This window comes from Nerophis ophidion, linkage group LG26, assembly GCF_033978795.1.
Source record: "Nerophis ophidion isolate RoL-2023_Sa linkage group LG26, RoL_Noph_v1.0, whole genome shotgun sequence".
In the NCBI taxonomy this organism is placed as follows: domain Eukaryota; kingdom Metazoa; phylum Chordata; class Actinopteri; order Syngnathiformes; family Syngnathidae; genus Nerophis; species Nerophis ophidion.
The window spans coordinates 15,660,663-15,682,682 of NC_084636.1; the positions used below are offsets into that span (position 1 = coordinate 15,660,663).

Sequence of the window (22,020 nt, forward strand, 5' to 3'; positions counted from 1 at the left end):
AAATAAGACTGCCAACAAAACAGCGCAACGTAAAGAAACTGTCAGAAAGCGGCTTGAAGATAATCTGTAAAATATAATCCGTCACAAGGGGGGTGTCGCAGTTTACTGCGGGGTCGTTCTCCCAGGAATGCAGAATGGACAACTCCGGATGACAGTGTGAAGTAAGAGATGATTTATTTATCAAAAATCATCTTACTACAAAAATAACAGGCAAACAAAAGGAAAGCGTGCCGTTTGCACGAGAAGCTAAAAAACAAAAACTTAGCACAGGAAACGTAGAAGCTTCACAAGTAGCATGGACTATGGACATGGAACATTCACGAGCTGTGGCATGAACAAACAAAACTTACTGGGACATGGCATGAAGCCAACACTTGGCATGAACTTGGAGTCAGAACAATGGCGCCAGACCGACTGACTGGCAAAGACAAGCTTAAATAATGCCTCTAATTAGTGCTCGGGAAGCAGGTGAGCGGGTAAGCACTAATCAGAGACAGGTGAACACAATGAATAACCATGGCAACATACACAAACTCAGGTGTGATGAACAGGCACCGGGCCGCAGAAGAATGTTTTATAAAAAAAAAAAAAAATTAATAATTTTATTTTTATTTTTTTAATTAAATCAACATAAAAAACACAATAAGCACTTACAAATATTGCACCAACCACAAAAAACTCCCTTTTTCATGACAAAGAAGAAAAAATAAAAATTAAAAAAAATTCAGAAAAAAAAAAATAATAATATGGCTCCTTTTATGCACCCTATAATGTGGTGCGCTTATATATAAAAAAAGATCGAAAATAGACCATTCATCGGCAGTGCGCCTTAGAGCTCGGTGCGCCCTACGGTGCGGAAAAAATGGTACTGTCTTTGTAAGGCAAGGTGTTTCGATTTTTCACTGGCAAAACAAAACTGTACAGCAGGGATGTAACAATAAATGATAATGATGATAACCACAGCAAAACTCCCAGCGGTTAGTATTTTTTTCCACACTGCAAAAACTGAAATCTAAATATCTCAATTAAGCGTGATATATGCTTATTTTCTGTCTAATAAAATAATTCTTCTCACCAAGCACATTTTATTTGAGAGTTTTTTACTTGTTTTAAGGGTTTTTGTCCTAAATGATTTCAGTAAGATATTACAGCCTTTTTCCGCCATTTTATGACCTATTACCTAAAATATGCTTGAAACTATTTTTGTCCAAGTGTCCAAAACACACCCAGCAATGGTGCACAGGGACGCGGGAAAGAAGAGGGGAAAAGGCGGCCAAAATGGTCAGAAGTACCAATTGTGTCCAAATTACCTGCCTGGGTTCCAGTCCCACGAGTCCAGCCGCCGGCCGCACAAGTCCCGGGATGCGAAAAATGTCCAAAACGCACCCAGCAAAGTCCCACGGGAAGTGGGGAAGAAAAATGAGAAAAGTTGGCAAAAGTCCCCAAAAATGTTCAAAATTCTTACCCAGGTTCGAGTCCCACCTGGGTTCGAGTGCCACAAGTCTGAAGACTTGTGGCACTCGAACCCGGGTAAGATTTTTTTAACATTTTACCAACTTTACTCACTTTTCTCCCCGCCTTCCCGTGGGACTTTGCTGGGCACATTTTGGATAACTCGAGCATCCCGGGCGGGCGGCGGAAATTGTGGGATTCGAACCTGGGTAGGTATTTTGAACATTTTTGGGACTTTCACCCCTCCTCATGGGACTCGGCTGGGCATTTTGGGCATTCCGGGACTTGCACGGCCATACATAAGATTTTATGTTAGAGTGTTTTACTTGTTTTATGGGTTTTTGTCCGAAATAATCTTTGTAAGATATTACAGCTTGTTGCTGAGTTATGATGACCTATATTTAGTAAAACATGCTTGGAACTAGAATGTCAAGTGTTGCAAAGTTGTGTCATCAACACTCACAAGTATAAAACTACTTTTTAAAAGTAATCATTTCTTATTTCAAGCATGTAAAAAAAAAAAATGACTTCGACACAATTGTGTCTCATAATTAAAATAGATGACAGCAAAATGGACTTTGCTGTTTTATTTTCAATGAAACAATAGAAAATACGTAGTCGTATAGTAGTACAGTTGTTATTAGTGAGAATATACTTATTTTAAGGTATCTTTGGGTCCATTGAGGTTAGCTAATTTTAATTGTTTTGGAAAGTCTTGACAAGCTAAATTTTCATGTTCTATTGGTAGATAATTTTGCTTAGTTCAGGTAAAATACCCCTCGTTTTTGTATTTTTTTCCCCTTGTTTATGAACACTGACTTTTTGCAGTGCATGTATCCATTTTCTATTAGTTTAAAGATGGTCAACATAGTTTCTTCATGACCTCCTGTGCATGTATTGCCTTTTTCATTAAAACCAGTAACTTCTGTTGTAAAGATACCATATCATTGACAATTCTGTCCTATTTGTACAAACCCAGTTTCCATGTGAGTTGGGAAACTGTGTTAGATGTAAATATAAACGGAATACAATGATTTGCAAATAATTTTCAACCCATATTCAATTGAATGCGCTACAAAGATAAGATATTTGACGTTCAAACTCATATACTTTATTTTTTTTTGTAAATAATGTTTAACTTAGGGGCGGCATAGCTCGGTTGGTAGAGCGGCCGTGCCAGCAACTTGAGGGTTGCAGGTTCGATTCCCGCTTCCGCCATCCTAGTCACTGCCGTTGTGTCCTTGGGCAAGACACTTTACCCACCTGCTCCCAGTGCCACCCACACTGGTTTAAATGTAACTTAGATATTGGGTTACACTATGTAAAGCGCTTTGAGTCACTAGAGAAAAGCGCTATATAAATATAATTCACTTCACTTCACTTAGAAATTAATGGCTGCAACACTTGCCAAAGTAGTTGGGAAAGGGCATGTTCACCACTGTGTTACATCACCTTTTCTTTTAACAACACTCAATAAACATTTCGGGACTAAAGAAAATAAATGTTGAAGCTTTGAAAGTAGAATTCTTTCCCATCCTTGTTTTATGTAGCGCTTCAGTCGTTCAACAGTCCGGGGTCTCCGCTGTCGTATTTTATGCTTCATTATGCGCCACACATTTTCGATGGGAGACATGTCTGGACTGCAGGCGGGCCAGGAAAGTACCCGCACTCTTTTTACTACAAAGCCACACTGTTGTAACACATGGCTTGGCATTGTCTTGCTGAAATAAACAGGGGCGAATATGATAACGTAGCTTGGATGACAACATAGGTTGCTCCAAAACCTGTCCGGACCATTCAGCATTAATGGTGCCTTCACAGATGTGTAAGTTACCCATGCCTTCGGCACTAATGCACCCCCTTACAATCACAGATGCTGGCTTTCGAACTTTGCGCCTATAGCAATCCGGATGGTTATTTGCCTCTTTGTTCCGGAGGACACCACTCCCACAGTTTCCAAATATAATTTGACATGTGGACTCATCAGACCACTTTTCCACTTTCCGTCAGTCCATCTTCGATTATCTCGGGCCCAGCGAAGCCGGCAGTGTTTCTGGGTATTGTTGATAAATGGGTTTTGCTTTGCATAGGAGAGTTTTATCTTGCACTTACAGACGAAGCAACCAACTGTAGTTCCTGACTGTGGTTTTATGAAGTGTTCCTGAAACCATGTGGTGATATCCTTTACACACTGATGTCGGTTTTTGATGCAGTACCACCTGAGGGATCAAAGGTCCGTAATATCATCCCTTACGTACAGTTATTTCTCCAGATTCTCTAAACCTTTTGATGATTTTACGGACCATAGATGGTAAAATCCCAAAATTCCTTGGAATAGCTCGTTGAGAAATGTTGTTCGAAAGCTGTTCGACAATTTGCTTACAAAAAGTGGTGATCCTCGCCCCATCCTTGTGTGTGAATTACTTAGCATTTCATGGAAGCTGCTTTTATACCCAATCATAGCACCCAACTGTTCCCATTTAGCCTGCACACCTGTGGGATGTTCCAAATAAGCGTTTGATGAGCATTCCCCAACTTTTTTAGTATTTACTGCCACCTTTCCCAACTTCTTTGTCACGTGTTGCTGGCATCAAATTCTAAAGTTAATGATTATTTGCAAACAAAAAAATGTTTATTAGTTTGAACATCAAATATGTTGTCTTTGTAGCATATTCAACTGAATATGAGTTGAAAATGATTTGCAATTCATTGTATTCCGTTTATATTTACATCCAACACGGGGTTTGTACTATGGTAAGAAAAAGGAAGAGGCTCACCGTACGGTCTGGTCCGACAGCCAACCCGCGTCACAGTTTTCGTAGCCATCTGCGAAGGTGGCTTGCAGTTGACCAGGTGTTGCGATGGTTGCCGAGTTCTCCACGCACACCCTCTTGGCGTCGGCAAAGGACAAGGCATAACGGTCAGGAGGAGCGCGGTAATGAAAGACAACACCTGAGGCGGAGAGTTTAGGGCCATGAGATTAGAAAAAGCACACATGTTTACAGCACAGTAACCTTTTTGGGATGGGCCAAGCTGGTATTTAGTGAAGTCAAGCTTGGACCAATAAAACATAAGCATGTACAAAGCGTGAGACTCATAAACGTAAAACCCCTCTGGACGACATCATTATAATGCGGCTCCCATCTGTGCGTCAGCGCCAGGCTTCAGCCACCTGAGCACATTTGCATTACATAGCGGACTCAAAGATATAATAACAATCTCACCTTGTTGCAAGGTCTTTTTTTAAAATTATATTTATGTTGTAATTTGAAATTCCACAAAAAGAATCCCTCTGGTTTCAACAAAACCAAGATCAATCCATCAACAGGCTTTACGAACCTGGACTTGAACCCGAGCAGGGCCAAACGGACCAATTTGGAAGACATGGAGAAAATAATTTTTTGCCTAATTCTAACCTTTTTAGTAGATACTAAATGTTTTTCAATCTCCTGCTAACTCAGCTCTGGAACTGTTTACAAACCTAATTAGGGACGCCGTGGCGCAGTGGGAGAGAGTGGCCGTGCGCAACCCGAGGGTCCCTGGTTCAAATCCCACCTAGTACCAACCTCGTCACGTCCGTTGTGTCCTGAGCAAGACACTTCACCCTTGCTCCTGATGGGTGCTGGTTGGCGCCTTGCATGGCAGCTCCCTCCATCAGTGTGTGAATGTGTGTGGATGGGTAAATGTGGAAGTAGTGTCACAGCGCTTTGAGTACCTTGAAGGTTGAAAAGCGCTATACAAGTACAACCCATTTATCATTTATTTTTTAATTTATTGCCTTTGACTTTAGTTCAAGTCTTTTGTTTCTCCAATATTGTTTGAATATTTTAATTGACTTTTCACATAAATGTTATTTCATTTAAATGTATATTACATTAAATATATATTTATACATATATTAGGGCTGTCATAAATTTCAATAACGGCACAAATATTTTTATTGGACGATAAATGCACACATGTCTTTATTACCCTTGGGCCGAGCCATAGCGGGGGAACTTGGCTGCAGTTCCCTTGCTACTGGTGAGCCACAAGTGAGAAGAAATGGACATGGGGAAGGCTACCTTAAGGAAATATCAGCCATGGCAAATGTTTCTCCCGACAATAAATTACTGATTTCACTGTAGGAAGAGGCGACATCCCTGCAACAAACGCCTGCTGCGCGTGTCATTCAGAGGTGGGTGGTGCTTCACTTCCGTGTTCAGATTACGGTTAGGCGCAGTGATAACATAACATTTACATTTTTAATGTAACTAATTTAGTCAATAAGATGACACTAAAGCTCAAAATAAATGAAAGATGGTTGGCAGAAAGTCAAAATGAGACTTTTTTTCTTTATTGCAGACAGTCACATCAAAACATGTCAAAACACTTTCTCAAACCAATCACACACTTTTACTGCTTCAAAATAAAAGCACTACACTATACATCAGGTTTAACTACATTTACAATATGAGAATGCCTTACACTCATGCTTTGTCACAGACCGAAACCAGCCGGTACTACCGGGCACCGATCCGCCTAAGATCCAGCCTTGCCATGTTTTGATGCCTTGGTTGCGCGTGACGTCACGTCTGTCTGAATAGGCAAGTACTTTCTAGCACTTCATTAGTGTTTCATGACAAAAACCAAACCATGGCAAATAGAAAACACTCTAAAGTGTGGCTCGTCTTTTCCAAATGCAATGTTGATGCAGATTATGCTTTCTGCAAGATATATATATATATATATATATATATATATATATATATATATATATATATAATCCATCCATCCATTTCTACCGCTTATTCCCTTTTGGGGTCGCTGGCGCCTATTTCAGCTAAAATCGGTCGGAAGGCGGTGTACACCCTGAACAAGTCGCCATCTCATCGCAGGGCCAACACAGATAGACGGACGACATTCACACTCACATTCACACACAAGGGCCAATTTTAGTGGTGCCAAACAACCTATCCCCAGGTGCAAGTTTTTGGAAGTGGGAGGAAGCCGGAGTACCCCGAGGGAACCCACGCAGTCACGAGGAGAACATGCAAACTCCACACAGAAAGATCCCGAGCCTGGGATTGAACCCCGGACTGCAGGACCTTCGTATTGTGAGGCAGACGCACTAACACTGCCACTGTGAAGCCTATATATATATATATATATATATATATATATATATATATATATATATATATATAGGTGTAGGTGTGGGAAAAATCACAAGACTACTTCATCTCTACAGAACTGTTTCATGAGGGGTTCCCTCAATCATCAGGACATTTTAATGGAAGCATTCATATACAATGGTTTATATAGGGCACACAGTGAGTGGGTACAGGCAGGCGTAGGGTGTGGCGATTGGCTCATGTGTTACCTATATATGTATATATATATATATATATATATGTATATATATACATGCACACACACACACACACACAAATGCATTTCACCACACCTAGTGTGTGTGTGACAATCATTGGTACTTTACTTTAACACACGTACACACATTTATACATACATATACAGTATATATACATACATATATATATATATATATATATATATATATATATATATATATATATATATATATATATATATATATACACATACAGATATATTTATCGTCCTTAAAAGCCTGTTTTGCAAGTTTCTCTATTCCTCAGGGGAGTCTTCAGGGATAAAACTCCCCTGAAAAGCAAGAAAACCTCCAAAACAGGATTGTACTAAGTACCCCGGTACTTAGTACTGTATAACAGATAAACCACAGAAACCTTGACTATGTATGTATATATATATATATATATATATATATATATATATATATATATATATATATATATATATATATATATATACATATATACTGTTAGTTAGTTCAGAAAAAACAAACACGGAGGCTATTTCATCCCTAAAAAAAAACAATGCGTTAACTCTTGTAATTAATCACAAAAATAACACAATAATGCGCAGTAGATACTTAGATTAATCGCACAATCTATTTTGACCAAACATGCTCCTGAACCTTACCCATGGATGGTTACCTGAAAGGCGGCATGGGTCATTATATGGTTATGAATCTGGCTGATACATACTGTACGTCAGTACAAAGATGAGGGAAGAGACTCCGACTCGCTGGCAAATATAATGATAATATAAACCTTGACGGATAAAACTATTACTAAGTTTTCAGAAAATAAATGACTTGAATCCCGTTAAAACATTGTTGAAATGATCCTGTATGATATTTTCACAATAAAATTGCATTTGTGTCTAAATATTGGGGTCTTTAATCATTAAATATTATTCATTCAAATTTAAAAGTGTGATTCATCTGGTTAAAAAAATGTAATCTTTTTTTTTTTTTTATTGCTGCTTCTTGCCTGTTTTTTTATGTCAGGTGTGTGTGAGTGACAGGAAAAACAAGAAGCTCTGACTCGCCCGTCAATGGAACAAGTTTGGACCCCCCCTACCACCGTGTTGAATGTGGTTAAATTGGGGTGGTATAGCTCAGTTGGTAGAGTGGCCATGCCAGCATCTTGAGAGTTCCAGGTTCAGTCCCCGTTTCCGCCATCCTAGTTACAACCATTGTATCCTTGGGCAAGATACTTTACCCACTTGCTCCCAGTCCCACCCACTCTGATTTAAATGGAACTTAGATATTGGGTTTCACTCTGTAAAAGCGCTTTGAGTCATTGGAGAAAAGCGCTATATAAATATAACTCACTTCACTTCATCTTTGTTTACAGGCTGGCACTCAGCATCTAGGGCAGTGGTTCTTAACCTGGGTTCGATCAAACCCTAAGGGTTCGGTGAGTCGGCCTCAGGGGTTCGGCAAAGGTCAAAACACACCTGACTCATCGTCTCAATAAAAACTTCTTCCTATCGGCGTATTACGGATACGGCAAAAGCAGAAGTAACTCTAATTTGCAGGTGTGTAATTTGTTGTGAGTTTATGCACTGTGTTGGTTTTGTTGATGTTCATGCACGGTTCATTTTGTGCACCAGTAAAAAAAAACATGGTAACACGTTAGTATGGGGAACATATTCACCATTAATTAGTGGCTCATTAACATGCAAATTAGTAACATTGGCCCCTAACTAGTCATCATTAAGTACTAATTAATGCCTTATTTGGCATGGCCTTATTATAACCCTAGCCCTCTAACCCTAATCAAATAACTCTAAATTTAGTCTGTGTTACTTAGATTATTGTCATGACTTGGCTTGGATTAAAGTTGTTTCTTTGACGCAGATGATGATAAGCACGAGGAAGACGTGACTGTGAGTACAACATTATTTTATTTAAACACTATAATAAAAAAATAAACAAACTAAGGGCGCTCACAAGGAGGTACAAAAACTAGGCTATGAACAAACAAGACTATCATAAATGCTGCAAACTACAAACATGAAAAGAAAACACTTGCACTCTGGGATGAAAAAACAAAACTAGCACTGTGGCATAAACAACAAAACTTACACGGCACGGAACTGTGGACGAGGGCATGAAGGTTGGAACAGCATGGGTAGGGTGTGTGTGAAGACCCCAGAATGAAGAACAGAAAAAGAAAAACTTAAGTAGCTATGATAATTAGTGAAAACAGGTGTGAGGCTGAGGACAGGGACGTGACATGACAGGTGAAAACTAATGAGTTGGCATGGAGACGAAAACAAACCAGGAAGTGCCAAGACAGAACTAAATGTGCAAAAAACTGAACATAACCTGACCAAAACCAAAACATAAACTTACAGGCGAAACTGAATATGTTCCCCTAGTGTCCAAAAACCTCTAAATTAAGTCTTTGACACTTAGAATATGTTCCCCTAGTGTCCAAAAACCTCAAAATTAAGTCTTTGTTACTTAAAATATGTTCCCCTGGTGTCCAAAAACCTCTAAATGAAGTCTTTGTTAATTAGAATATGTTCCCATGGTGTCCAAAAACCTCTAAATGAAGTCTTTGTTACTTAGAATATGTTCCCCTAGTGTCCAAAAACCTCTAAATTAAGTCTTTGTTACTTAGAATATGTTCCCCTAGTGTCCAAAAACCTCTAAATTAGGTCTTTGTTACTTAGAATATGTTCCCCTAGTGTCCAAAAACCTCTAAATTAAGTCTTTGTTATTTAAAATATGTTCCCCTAGTGTCCAAAAACCTCTAAATTAAGTCTTTGTTACTTAAAATATGTTCCCCTAGTGTCCAAAAACCTCTAATTGAAGTCTTTGTTACTTAGAATATGTTTCCCTAGTGTCCAAAAAACTCTAAATTAAGTCTTTGTTACTTAGAATATGTTCCCCTAGTGTCCAAAAACCTCTAAATGAAGTCTTTGTTACTTAGAAAATGTTCCCCTGGTGTCCAAAAACCTCTAAATGAAGTCTTTGTTACATATAAAATGTTCCCCTGGTGTCCAAAAACCTCTAAATTAAGTCTTTGTTACTTAGAATATGTTCCCCTAGTGTCCAAAAACCTCTAAATTAAGTCTTTGTTACTTAGAATATGTTCCCCTGGTGTCCAAAAACCTCTAAATGAAGTCTTTGTTACTTAGAATATGTTCCCCTAGTGTCCAAAAACCTCTAAATGAAGTTTTGTTACTTAGAATATGTTCCCCTAGTGTCCAAAAACCTCTAAATTAAGTCTTTGTTACTTAGAATATATTCTACATACTAAAGCGTTAGTATAACTAAACACATAACTTTGTCTTCAATTTGAAAAAAAAAACATTAAATTTTTCACCAAGAAGGGTTTTATGAATGCGCATATGAAACTAATGGGGTTTGGTACCTCCAAAAATCAATCAATCAATCAATCAATGTTTACTTATATAGCCCTAAATCACTAGTGTCTCAAAGGGCTGCACAAACCACCACGACATCCTCGGTAGGCCCACATAAGGGCAAGGAAAACTCACACCCAGTGGGACATTGGTGACAATAATGACCCAGTGGGACGTCGGTGACAATGATGACTATGAGAACCTTAGAGAGGAGGAAAGCAATGGATGTCGAGCGGATCTAACATGATACTGTGAAAGTTCAATCCACAATGGATACAACACAGTCGCGAGAGTCCAGTCCAAAGAGGATCCAAGACACAGCAGAAAAAAATTAAAAAAAAAGATTAAGAACCACTGATCTAGGGTTAGAATTGGGGGTTAAATCAGCAAAATGTATTCCCGGGCACGGCCCCTGCTGCTGCTCACTGCTCCCCTCACCTTCTAGGGCAGGGGTAGGGAACCTGCGGCTCTAGAGCCAGATGTAGCTCTTTTGATGACTGCATCTGGCTCTCAGATAAATCTTAGCTGACATTGCTTAACACGATAAATAATAAATTATTCCGCTGGTAATCAAAGGTTTAAAAATAACGTTAAAAATAAAAAACATTCTCATGCATTTTATTCCATCAATTCAAGAAGTCGCATTAATGGTAAGAAGTATTTCATTTGTTATTTGTTAGCTTCAGAATAACAATGTTATTAAAAAGAATAAGAGACTTATTGTACTCTAAAAATGTTAGTCTAACTTAAAAATACGCACATTTAGTTGTATTCAGTGTTAAAATATATTGGTAACACTTTAGTATGGGGAACATATTCTAAGTAACAAAGACTTAATTAAGAGTTATTTGGACATTAGGGGACCATATAAGGGTTAGGGTTACTAATAAGCAATCATTCTGAGGCTATAAGGGAAGACTCTTAGTTAGTGGTTTACTGCTTGTAAAATACAGCCATGCAGAAAAAAGCATTAATAAAATGACTAATTATGAGCCAATATGTTACGAATTTGCATGTTAATAAGCAACTAATTAATGGTGAATATGTTCTTCATATCAAAGTATTACCAAAACATAATATGGCTCTCCCGGAAATAAGTTTTTAAAATATTTGGCTTTCATGGCTCTCTCAGCCAAAAAGGTTCCCGACCCCTGTTCTAGGGGGTGATCAAGGGTGATGGGTCGAATACAAAGGGTAATTTGTGTGTGTGTGTCAATCATTGGTACCCTAAATATGCAGGGCTTTAGCTGCATTCTCCTCAAAGATGTTTCCGTTGTGAAAAAAGTAAAGCATGAAACCCCGAGCTCTGAACAGAAGACCTATTCCGCTTAAACGGGAAAGAAACAGCCTCAGAAGTGCCCATCTTACATTCTATCACCTCCAACCTCTGCCTGCCATTCACACGGCGCTGTTCCCGTGACGACCGTCGACCAACATGAAATCGGTCGGCGTCCGGTTGCTAACACGGCTCCTTTGTGCGCGGTCTTTTGTCAAGTAGAGTGACAGCGATCCATGCCGGACGGATAGCAAGGTGGCGGTGAGTACATTAGCGCTCGAAGCTATTTGCACATCAGAGCGCTGTTATAGAACTCTCCCACCGTTCCCCTCTTTTCCGGAAATATTGAGGCGGCGGAAATGTTTTTTTCCACACAGACATGCAATCTATGGCTAATGTGTGCAGGAGCGAGAAAAATTGGGTTCTCACACAGCGTATTCTTCAGGGAGAAGAACAGCAAGGCGCCAATCCGGGGGTAGGCCGAGTGCTCTATGAATATATGAGCGCTCCTGGCCATAGTAATAAAATACACAATTGCATTCTCTATGGATGGTTCAACACTTTTCTCCAAACAACATCAACGTACCAGTTTGTTGTTTCCTATAGCAGCAATTTTTCAGCTCTATCTCAGTGGTTCTAAACCTTTTTTCAGTGATGTACCCCCTGTGAAATTTTTTTTAATTCAAGTACCCCCTAATCCAGTAGTTCTCAAATGGGGGTACGCGTACCCCTGGGGGTACTTGAAGGTATGCCAAGGGGTACGTGACATTTTTTTTTTAATATTCTAAAAATAGCAACAATTCAAAAATCCTTTATAAATATATTTGTAGTTGCTGACAGAAGCACATTGTATACATATTTTATAATTTCAGAGTTGATTACCTGTATAATAAATAAATACAATGTATAAATATTCGGTTCATATTCACATATAATTTGATTAAAAATGTATTTTGTTTGGTAATTTCATGCAAGTATTTGTTAACTTTATTTTTGTTACAAAACCCATGTAAATTGGAGAGGAACATATTTTGTTTCCGGTTTGGTCACATTGTTGGGGGGACAATTAATATGTGACGGAATAAGGGAAGTAGCATGAGACAGCAAACATTTGATGGAAGATGTTAATGGAGTCTCGGCTTGGAAAGAAACTTTATTCCCTCGGAGTTTGTGAGGCCAATGAGGTCTGATTCTTTGTGAGAATGCATGTAACATCTATGTGTTTGCTTTTATTTGATGTCAGACTAATTGTAAGTTCTGTTTTTTCTTATTCATTAGTTCTGACGGCATTTGTTCGGCATTTTTTGGCATCATTTGGGAGGAGAAGGCGTGGCTGAAATAAATGTCTGTTTGAGAAAAACGAACAACTTGAGCCTTGATTAAGACCTCGGAGGGAGTAATTTATTTATTGAATAATACTTCAACCAAATATGAATGTCAGTTCATGAACTGTGAAAAGAAATGCAACAATGCAATATTCAGTGTTGACAGCTGGATTTTTTGTGGACATGTTCCATAAATATTGATGTTAAAGATTTCTTTTTTTGTGAAAAAATGTTTAGAATTAAATTCATGAATCCAGATGGATCTCTATTACAATCCCCGAAGAGGGCACTTTAAGTTGATGATTACTTCTATGTGTAGAAATCATTATTTATAATTGAATTACTTGTTTATTTTTCAACAAGTTTTTAGTTATTTTCACATCTTTTTTCCAAATAGTTCAAGAAAGACCACTACAAAAAAGCAATATTTTGCACTGTTATACAATTTAATAAATCAGAAACTGATGACAAAGTGCTGTATTTTAGTTCCTTATCTCTTTTTTTCAACCAAAAATGCTTTGATCTGATTAGGGGGTACTTGAATTAAAAAAATGTTCACAGGGGGTACATCATTGAAAAAAGGTTGAGAACCACTGCCCTAATCAGAGCAAAGCATTTTTGGTTGAAAAACAGAGATAAAGAAGTAAAATACAGCACTATGGCATCAGTTTATGATTTATTAAATCGTATAACAGTGCAAAATATTGCTCATTTGTAGTGATTTTTCCTGAACTATTTGGAAAAAAAGATATAAAAATAACTAAAAACTTGTTGAAAAGTAAACAAGTGGTTCAATTATAAATAAAGATTTCTACACATTGAAGTAATCATCAACTTAACGTGCCCTCTTTAATATCAATAATTATGGAACATGTCCACAAAAAATCTAGCTGTCAACACTGAATATTGCATTGTTGCATTTATTTTCACAGTTTATGAACTTACATTCATATTTTGTTGGAGTATTATTCAATAAATATATTTATGAAGGATTTTTTAATTGTTGCTATTTTTAGAATATTTTAAAAAATCTCACGTACCCCTTGGCATACCTTCAAGTACCCCCAGGGGTACGCGTACCCCCATTTGAGAACCACTACTCTATCTGATACGTTATATCATGCAAAACATGTAAAATAATTACTACAAAGCACTAGTATTTTAGTAAAATGTATTTAGATACTTTTCGGTATTTTTCGATACTTTGCTAAATGAAGAGGACCACAAAAAATTGCATTATTGGGTTTATTTTAACAAAAAATATTGCAATACATTAAACATAGGTTTTTAATTGTAAGTTTGTCCTTACATAAAATAGTGACCATACAGGACAACTTGTCTTTTATTAGTAAGTAAGCAAAGAAAGGCTCCTAATTTAGTGTGCTTGCATATGCAGTAACATATTGTGTCATTTTCCATTCTGTTATTTCGTCAAAACTCTGAAGGACAAATGGTAGAAAATGGATTATTGGTCTACTTGTTCATTTACTGTTAATATCTGCTTATTTTCTCTTTTAACATGTTTTATCTACACTTCTGTTAAAATGTAAAAATCAACTATTCTTCTGTTGTTTGATACTTTACAATAGTTTTGGATGATACCACACATTACGTTATCAATCCGATACCAAGGCGTTACAGGATCATACTTTGGTCATATTCAAAGTCCTCATGTGTCCAGGAACATATTTCCTGAGTTTATAAAAATAGAAATAAATAAAAAACTAAAAAAATATTTTGTGACGCTAAAAAATATCGATTGTAATATCGACTAGATACGTTTCTGCATTTGGCATCATTACAGTGGATGTCAGGTGTAGATCCACCAATGCCGTTTGTTTCCATTTTGACGCCGGTGAGCTACGGTGTGTAGTGAAGCATTATTTAGCTATTCCTCGTCCTGCAGGGATGATACTTGTAAGAAACGTACTTTATTTGTCGCCATGGAGGTGAGGATTAGTTATTTAGAAGTAGCTGGACTTTAGCCATTAGCTAGCTTGCCATGTCTTAAAGCACCTCTTCCTAAAGGCATTTGAGGGTCAAAGTTTCACCTTTATCGTTAGTTCTTAAGCCGAAATCCGTCCATTCTTCCTTTTCTGTCCACACACTGTCTGATGGTAGGTACTCTGTGATTGTGCACTGCCGAACATGCTCCTCAGCTCGTAAAACCAACAATGATATAATGTGACGATGACAGGGGTTGGGGAACCGGTACCTTTTAGGGGCGGTATTGTACCAAATATGATTTATTAGTATCGCGGTACTATACCAATACCGGTATACCATACAACCCTACTACAAAGGCATTCAGAGGAGCGCAAACCTCTGACAACTATGGTCTGCATATCAACACGAAGACAGGTGTAAAATTGAACAATTAAATTCACATTTCTACATTCTTAAAAATGAAGAGCATCCATTAGGGAAAGTTGGCTGTGCATTCATGCATTATTAATCACTTCAATAAACACTTCATTAGGGCAACTTTCCTGACTGTTTGGATTACGACTAGTCATTAAGTTGTATTGCCCAAGACAGCTGTTAACAACAATAACTGGGAAGAGGAGCAATTTTATTATTTTTTTACAACACATCTACTTTTAAGTCATTCCAGGTGCTTTTTCATGCAATTTAATCATAAATAAGTGACAGGAGGTGTTTTGATTACCTGCATAAAACAGGTGTAGGTTTGGAGCAGACAGCTAATGCAATTATGACACGGATTAAATTAGTCTGTGACGTGTTTCCATCAAGAATTACAGTTAACTTTAAAAAAACAAACAAACAAAAAACTCTAAACAATACTGTTTTCGGAGCAGATGGTTTCCGTCGATACTTGTTTTGCTTTATGCAAATGAGCAACTATTTACCCTACCAGCATTGATTATTTACAGTAGCCGTCGGACGTCATGTGTGGATCTTTTACGTCTACCATATTTTTCGGACTATAAGGCGCACTTAAAATCCTTTCATTTCCTCAAAACCCGGTGCGCCCTAATGTACGGAATAACTTTGGTTGTGCTTACCGACCTCGAAGTTGTTTTATTTGGTACACGGTGGAATGACAAGTGTGACCAGTAGATGGCAGTCAAACATAGAAGATATGTGTAGACTGCAATATGACTCCAATAAAGAACACAAACATTTTAGATGTTCCATTGAAAATATAGAACATTACACACGGCGCTCGAAAATCCGTCAAAATGTTTTAGTATGTATTTTGGTAAGCTATGAAGCCGCACCGCTTGATGGATTGTATTGTTTTTCAACATACGAGTATCATTATGGTGTGTGTATAAAGTAAGACATTATCTGGTGTTTTGTTTCGCAATATTATGCAAAAGCAACTTTTCTTACCTTCTGGTACCTGCTGATTTTGTGTTTGGGATCTGCATAAGTTCTGAAAATGTGTGCGTGTCCGCCCTTGTAGTCCGTGTTGAGTTTCTTCTTTTTCTCTATCTTCTTGTTATCCTCCGCTGTTGCCATTTATAATATAAAGCGTCATGATAATATAAAGTGTAATGATCCGTGGTGGCCCGGATCATGTTTTTGTTATTTAGTGCTGATTTTGGACTCCCTTAGTTCCTGTCGTTGTGCACCCTTGAGTTTGTTTAGTTATCATGGCTACTTATTATTTTCACCTGCTTCTGATTGGTGTTCAGGACGCTCACCTGTTTCTCTAGCACTAATCGGAGGCATTATTTAAGCCTGTCTTTGCCAGTCAGTTGGGCACATACAGTTGATAGACAGATGCAATAGCCAATCAGATCCCGAGTTGTTGTCAGTAAGACCGTCTAGCTGGCCTTATGTCGAACGTGACATTTACGCGTCCTGTGATTGGATACTCACTTGGACCGTTATCGGATGAATTGGAGAACACATAGCTGATAGACAGTGGCGATAGCCAATCCGATCACAAGTTCAGATCACAAGCAGTAGCCTATTTAGGTAGCCTGGTGTTAACGAGACAGTGATTGGATACTCACTAGTCATCACAAAGTGAACATCCAAGCAGGAAGTGTTGACCCACAAAGAAGGAAAACAAAACGTTGATTAGGTGGCAGATAAACACTATATTGCCAAAAGTATTTGGCCACCCATCCAACTGATTAGAATCAGGTGTCCTAATCACTTGGCCCGGTATATAAAATAAAGCATTTAGGCATGGAGCCTGTTTCTACAAACATTTGTGAAAGAATAGGCCAGCGATTTCCAGCGTGGAACTGTCTTAGGATGCCACCTGTGCAACAAATCCAGGTGTGAAATTTCCTCACTCCTTAATATTCCAAAAGCAACTTTATTATAGGAAAAGTGAAGAGTTTGGGAACAACAGCAACTCAGAAACCAAGTGTTAGGCCATATAAACTGACAGAGAGGGGTCAGCGGATGCTGAAGCGCATAGTGCAAGGACTTTCTGCACAGTCAGTTGCTACAAAGCTTCAAACTTTATATGACCTTGCGCAAAGAGCTTCATGGAATGGGTTTCCATGGCCGAGCAGCAGAATCCAAGCCATACATCACCAAGTCCAATGCTAAATGTTGGATGCAGTGGTGTAAAGCACATTGCCACTGCAGTCTAGAGCAGTGGAGACTGGTTCTGTGGAGTGATGAATCACGCTTTTCCATCTGGCAAGCCGATGGACGTGTCTGGGTTTGGAGGTTGCCGGGAGAACGCTACATTTCGAACTGCATTGTGCGGAGTGTGAAATTTGGTGGAGGAGGAATTATGGTGTTGGGTTGGTTTTTCAGAAGTTGGGTTTTGGCCCCTGAGTTCCAGGGAAGGGAACTTTGAATGCTCGAGGATACCAACACATTTTGGACCATTCCATGGAATGGCACTTCAAGTTCACATGTGAATAAAGGCAGGTGGCCAAATACTTTTGGCAATGTAGTGTTGTGGAGAGGCGGAGCAGACAGCGGGCTCGGACAAACGGTGGTCCGGCCAAAGATGGCGGCCAGGAGGCAGAGCATGCAGCAGAGCAGAGAGGCGGGGCACGCCTGGATTGACACCGCATCCGTAGTTCACACACCTGCTCTCAATCCCTACATCTTCTTCTGCAGCATAAAAGGGGTGAAGGAGGAACAGTCGGGGCAGAAGTAGAAGAGGAACCACCCGAGAAGGAAGACCACGAACGCGACGAGAGAGACCCAGAGCAAGATGAGCCCCCGCGGAAGACGCATCCACCGGCCACCAAAAGGTGCGTCGCAACGAGCAGGAAAAGAGGGACCGCTAGAAATTGGCACGACCGACTGGCAAGAAAATGCGTTTATTGAAATAATAAACCAGAGTCAAACCTGCTACGATGTGTCCTGTATCGATTGTCACTGCAACCCACACGATGACCGCTAGAGACCTGTCACAAGTGTATATTTGCAAGGCCATTTTCAAGAAGGATATTTAAAGAGAAACTACATGTCGGCGATGAAATGGGGAAATGCCCGCCATTTCCGCTCGAATCAGCGGTACCACAGGCTTATCGAATGGGTGCTACAAATGGTGAGTTCAAATACCTTATTCCTTTAATTTTTTCAAGTGTCTGTTTTTTTTGCAATTTTAATTTTAATTTTTTTGAATTTTAATTTCTTTATTTTTTTCACGTTTAATGTTTTTTTGCCATTTTAATTTTCACAGTACCACATAAGATATGTTTTAATTGCTTATGCGGGTTTATTGATTTTTAAATGCGCCAGAAAATAACCCGTTTTTTTTGTTCACTGTTGATGTTTTTCAATTCACAGTAGTGCGTAAATAACCTAATAAATAATTTTTAAAAAAACTACTCAGTGGCCTTGTGGTTAGAGTGTCCCGCTATGAGATCGGTAGGCTGTGAGTTCAAACCCCGACCGAGTCATACCAGAGACTGTAAACACGGGACCCATTACCTCCCTGCTTGGCACTCAGCATCAAGGGTTGGAATTTGGGGTTAAATCACCAAAAATGATTCCCGGGCGCGGCCACCGCTGCTGCCCACTGCTCCCCTCTCCTCACATGGGGTGTGTGACACTCATTGGTATTTTAACTTAACTTTGACTTTAACTTAAATGTGTTTCTGTATTGAATTTCTCCAGCAATGGTCATGTGGGGAAAGAAATTGCGGTATTTTGAGAGGTAATCATTGAAGTCGGACATCACTGAAGGCCTAGGTGGGAAACGCTCGGCCCACCACTGCTCAAAACTCGCCCCTGTATCTTTGCCTCACCTTGTTTATTTCTTTAGGCCTGTTAAGGCAGATAGCCACCCTACAATACGTGTTTTTCCTCACCACTGCGTTTCCTTATAAGTCATTCGTTGGGGTTTTTAAGACACAAAAAGCACGCGGCGATAAAAGAGTCTTGAGATATCTGCTGTTGTTGGTTGGCTCCACACAAGCGAAACTGAATCACGCTGTTTTTGTTTTGAATGAACTCCTGAGAAGACATAGGTTTATGCCCAATAAATTCTACTAGCCTTTGAAAAAAAAAAAAAGTGTGACGGTATATTGTTGAGTGGACGTTTAAGGCTTTATCTGTGAACACACCCGTCTGCTGCTGCTGCTGCTGCTGCTGGGAATGCAATAACTATATAAATAAAACATAAATCTAAGCTATACTTTAGATTCATATAAAGTGAATACAAACATTGGCGCCGATCCTTATTGGTGCTTCAGGGCCCATGCAGGCACCAACGTGGCAACTTTCAGTCTGTCAAATACGTTTTGTATTATCAATCTTGTTGTTGTTAACATCATAAATAATTCACACATTATCTAGTCTATAATTAACTAAGTGTAACCACCATTACATTGTGCACGATAATGGACTATTGACTTATTCATTTGGACTTTTAACACACTGGGCATGAGTGAATGAAGGGCATACTTGGTCAACAGCCATACATGTCACACTAAAGGTGGCAGTATGAACAATGCCAACACTGTTATAAACATGTGTCATACTAAACAAGGACTAACACATTTTGGTAGAATATTTCGCACCGCAACACAACATAAACACTACAGAACAAATTCCCCAGAATTCCCTGCAGCACCAACTCTTCCGGGATACTACAATATCAACAAACGCCACTTCTGGATCCATACCTATCATCCACTGTAATGATACCACGTACAATAGCGTATGTAGTCGATACTACTATGTTACATCGATGTTATTTAACATCATTTTTTTTTTAAATGTATATTATGTGTATAAACTCAGAAAATATGTCCCTGGACACATGAGGACTTTGAATATGACCAATGTATGATCCTGTAACAACTTGGTATTGGATTGATACCCAAATTTGTGGTATCATCCAAAACTAATGTAAAGTATCAAACAACAGAAGAATAAGTGATTATTACATTTGAACAGAAGTGCAGATAGAACATGTTGAAACAGAAAATAAGCCGATATGAACAGTAAATGAACAAGTAGATTAAAGGCCTACTGAAATGCGATGTTCTTATTTAAACAGGGATAGCAGGTCCATTCTGTGTATCATACTTGATCATTTCGCATTATTGCCATATTTTTGCTGAAAGGATTTAGTAGAGAACCTCGATGATAAAGTTCGCAAATTTTGGTGCTGATAAAAAAAAGCCTTGCCTGTACCGGAAGTAGCAGATGATATGCGCGTGACGTCACGGGTTGTGGAGCTCCTCACATCTCAACATTGTTTACAATCATGGCCACCAGCAGCGAGAGCGATTCAGACCAAGAAAGCGACGATTTCCCCATTAGTTTGAGCGAGGATGAAAGATTCGTGGATGAGGAAAGTGAAGGTGAAGGACTTGAAAGAAAAAAAGGGACACGAGGGCAGTGGGAGCGATTTAGATAGGGAAGATGCTATGAGAGGCGCCGTGGCAGCCATGGGGTGGCAGGACCACTCGGCCAGGCCCTAGAGCAACAAGGGATAGAGCCATACCGCTTTGAACACGACGCTGACGGTGACGGTCAGGAGGATGCATACTGATGCTGGAGTAGCACACAACATAGATCGCCTTCAGAATACAGAATGGTAAAATATTTTTTATTAATACACATAATACACTGTACTTTGTGTGTGTGGTCCAATCCAACCGTGTTCGCTTGACATCTCCGTTCCATAGTAAAAATTGACTGTCATCTTTCAGGAATGTAAACAATGAAACACCGGCTGTGTTTGTGTTGCTAAAGCCGGCCGCAATACACCGCTTCCCACCTAGAGCTTTCTTCATGTCTCCTTTGTTCATTGAACAAATTGCAAAAGATTCAGCAACACAGAAGTCCCGAATACTGTGGAATTTTGCGATGAAAACAGACAACTTAATAGCTGGGAACAGTGCTGGAACAAAATGTCCTCTACAATCCGTGACATCACACGCACGCGTCATACCGAGACGTTTCAGTAGGATCTTTTGGCGCGAAATTTAAAATTGCAATTTAGTAAACTAACCCGGCCGCATTGGCATGTGTTGCAATGTTAATATTTCATCATTGATATATAAACTATCCGACTGCGTGGTCGGTAGTAGTGGGTTTAAGTAGGCCTTTAATAATTCATTTTCTACCACTTGTCCTTAATAATTTTGACAAAATAATAGAATGATTAATGACACAATGTTACTGCATATGTCAGAAGCTAAATTTTGAGCCTTTGTTTGTTTACTTACTACTAAAAGACACGTTGTCTTTGCAATAATTGTAATAAGAAACATGTGTTTGTCACGACGGGGGGCTTGGGGGTGTCGTAGCTTACTGCAAGGTTTGTTCTCCCAGGACGCAAACGGACTTGAAGGTAGGACCATATTTATTTCTTAACTAACACTCAATGAAGCACAAAACAAAAATAAACAACCCCAAGGCAAGCGTACCAATCACACGCGGACGCTAAGGCAAAAAACTTAGGACATGAAACATGAAACTATAGACATGAAAACAACTAACCAGACTATGGCACAGAACAAACAAAACTTACTGTGGCATGAAATAAATAACTAGCAAAACCTGTAATCGGACATGGAACAAGCAGCAATTAATCAAGCAACGGGATGAAACGAGCATGAAACTGTGGCATGAAAAGATCAATGCCGCCAGGACGACTAACTGGCCAAGACAGGCTTAAATAATTGTCTCTTAATTAGAGCAAGTGCGTGTCTGAACACCAGCGGCAGGTGAGACTAACAAGTCGCCATGGTAACCAAACAAACAAGGGAGCGTAAACAGGAACTAAAGGAATCAAAA

General features: G+C 39.0%; 1 protein-coding gene across 1 annotated transcript in view; it reads right to left on the minus strand.

Annotated features, from left to right (window-relative positions):
- Nucleotides 1–22,020, minus strand: part of ncanb (neurocan b) — a 470,747-nt gene that overhangs the window by 278,004 nt on the left and 170,723 nt on the right. The window contains 1 exon segment of the mRNA XM_061888041.1: nucleotides 4,230–4,404. Coding sequence (XP_061744025.1) covers nucleotides 4,230–4,404 — 175 coding nt within the window.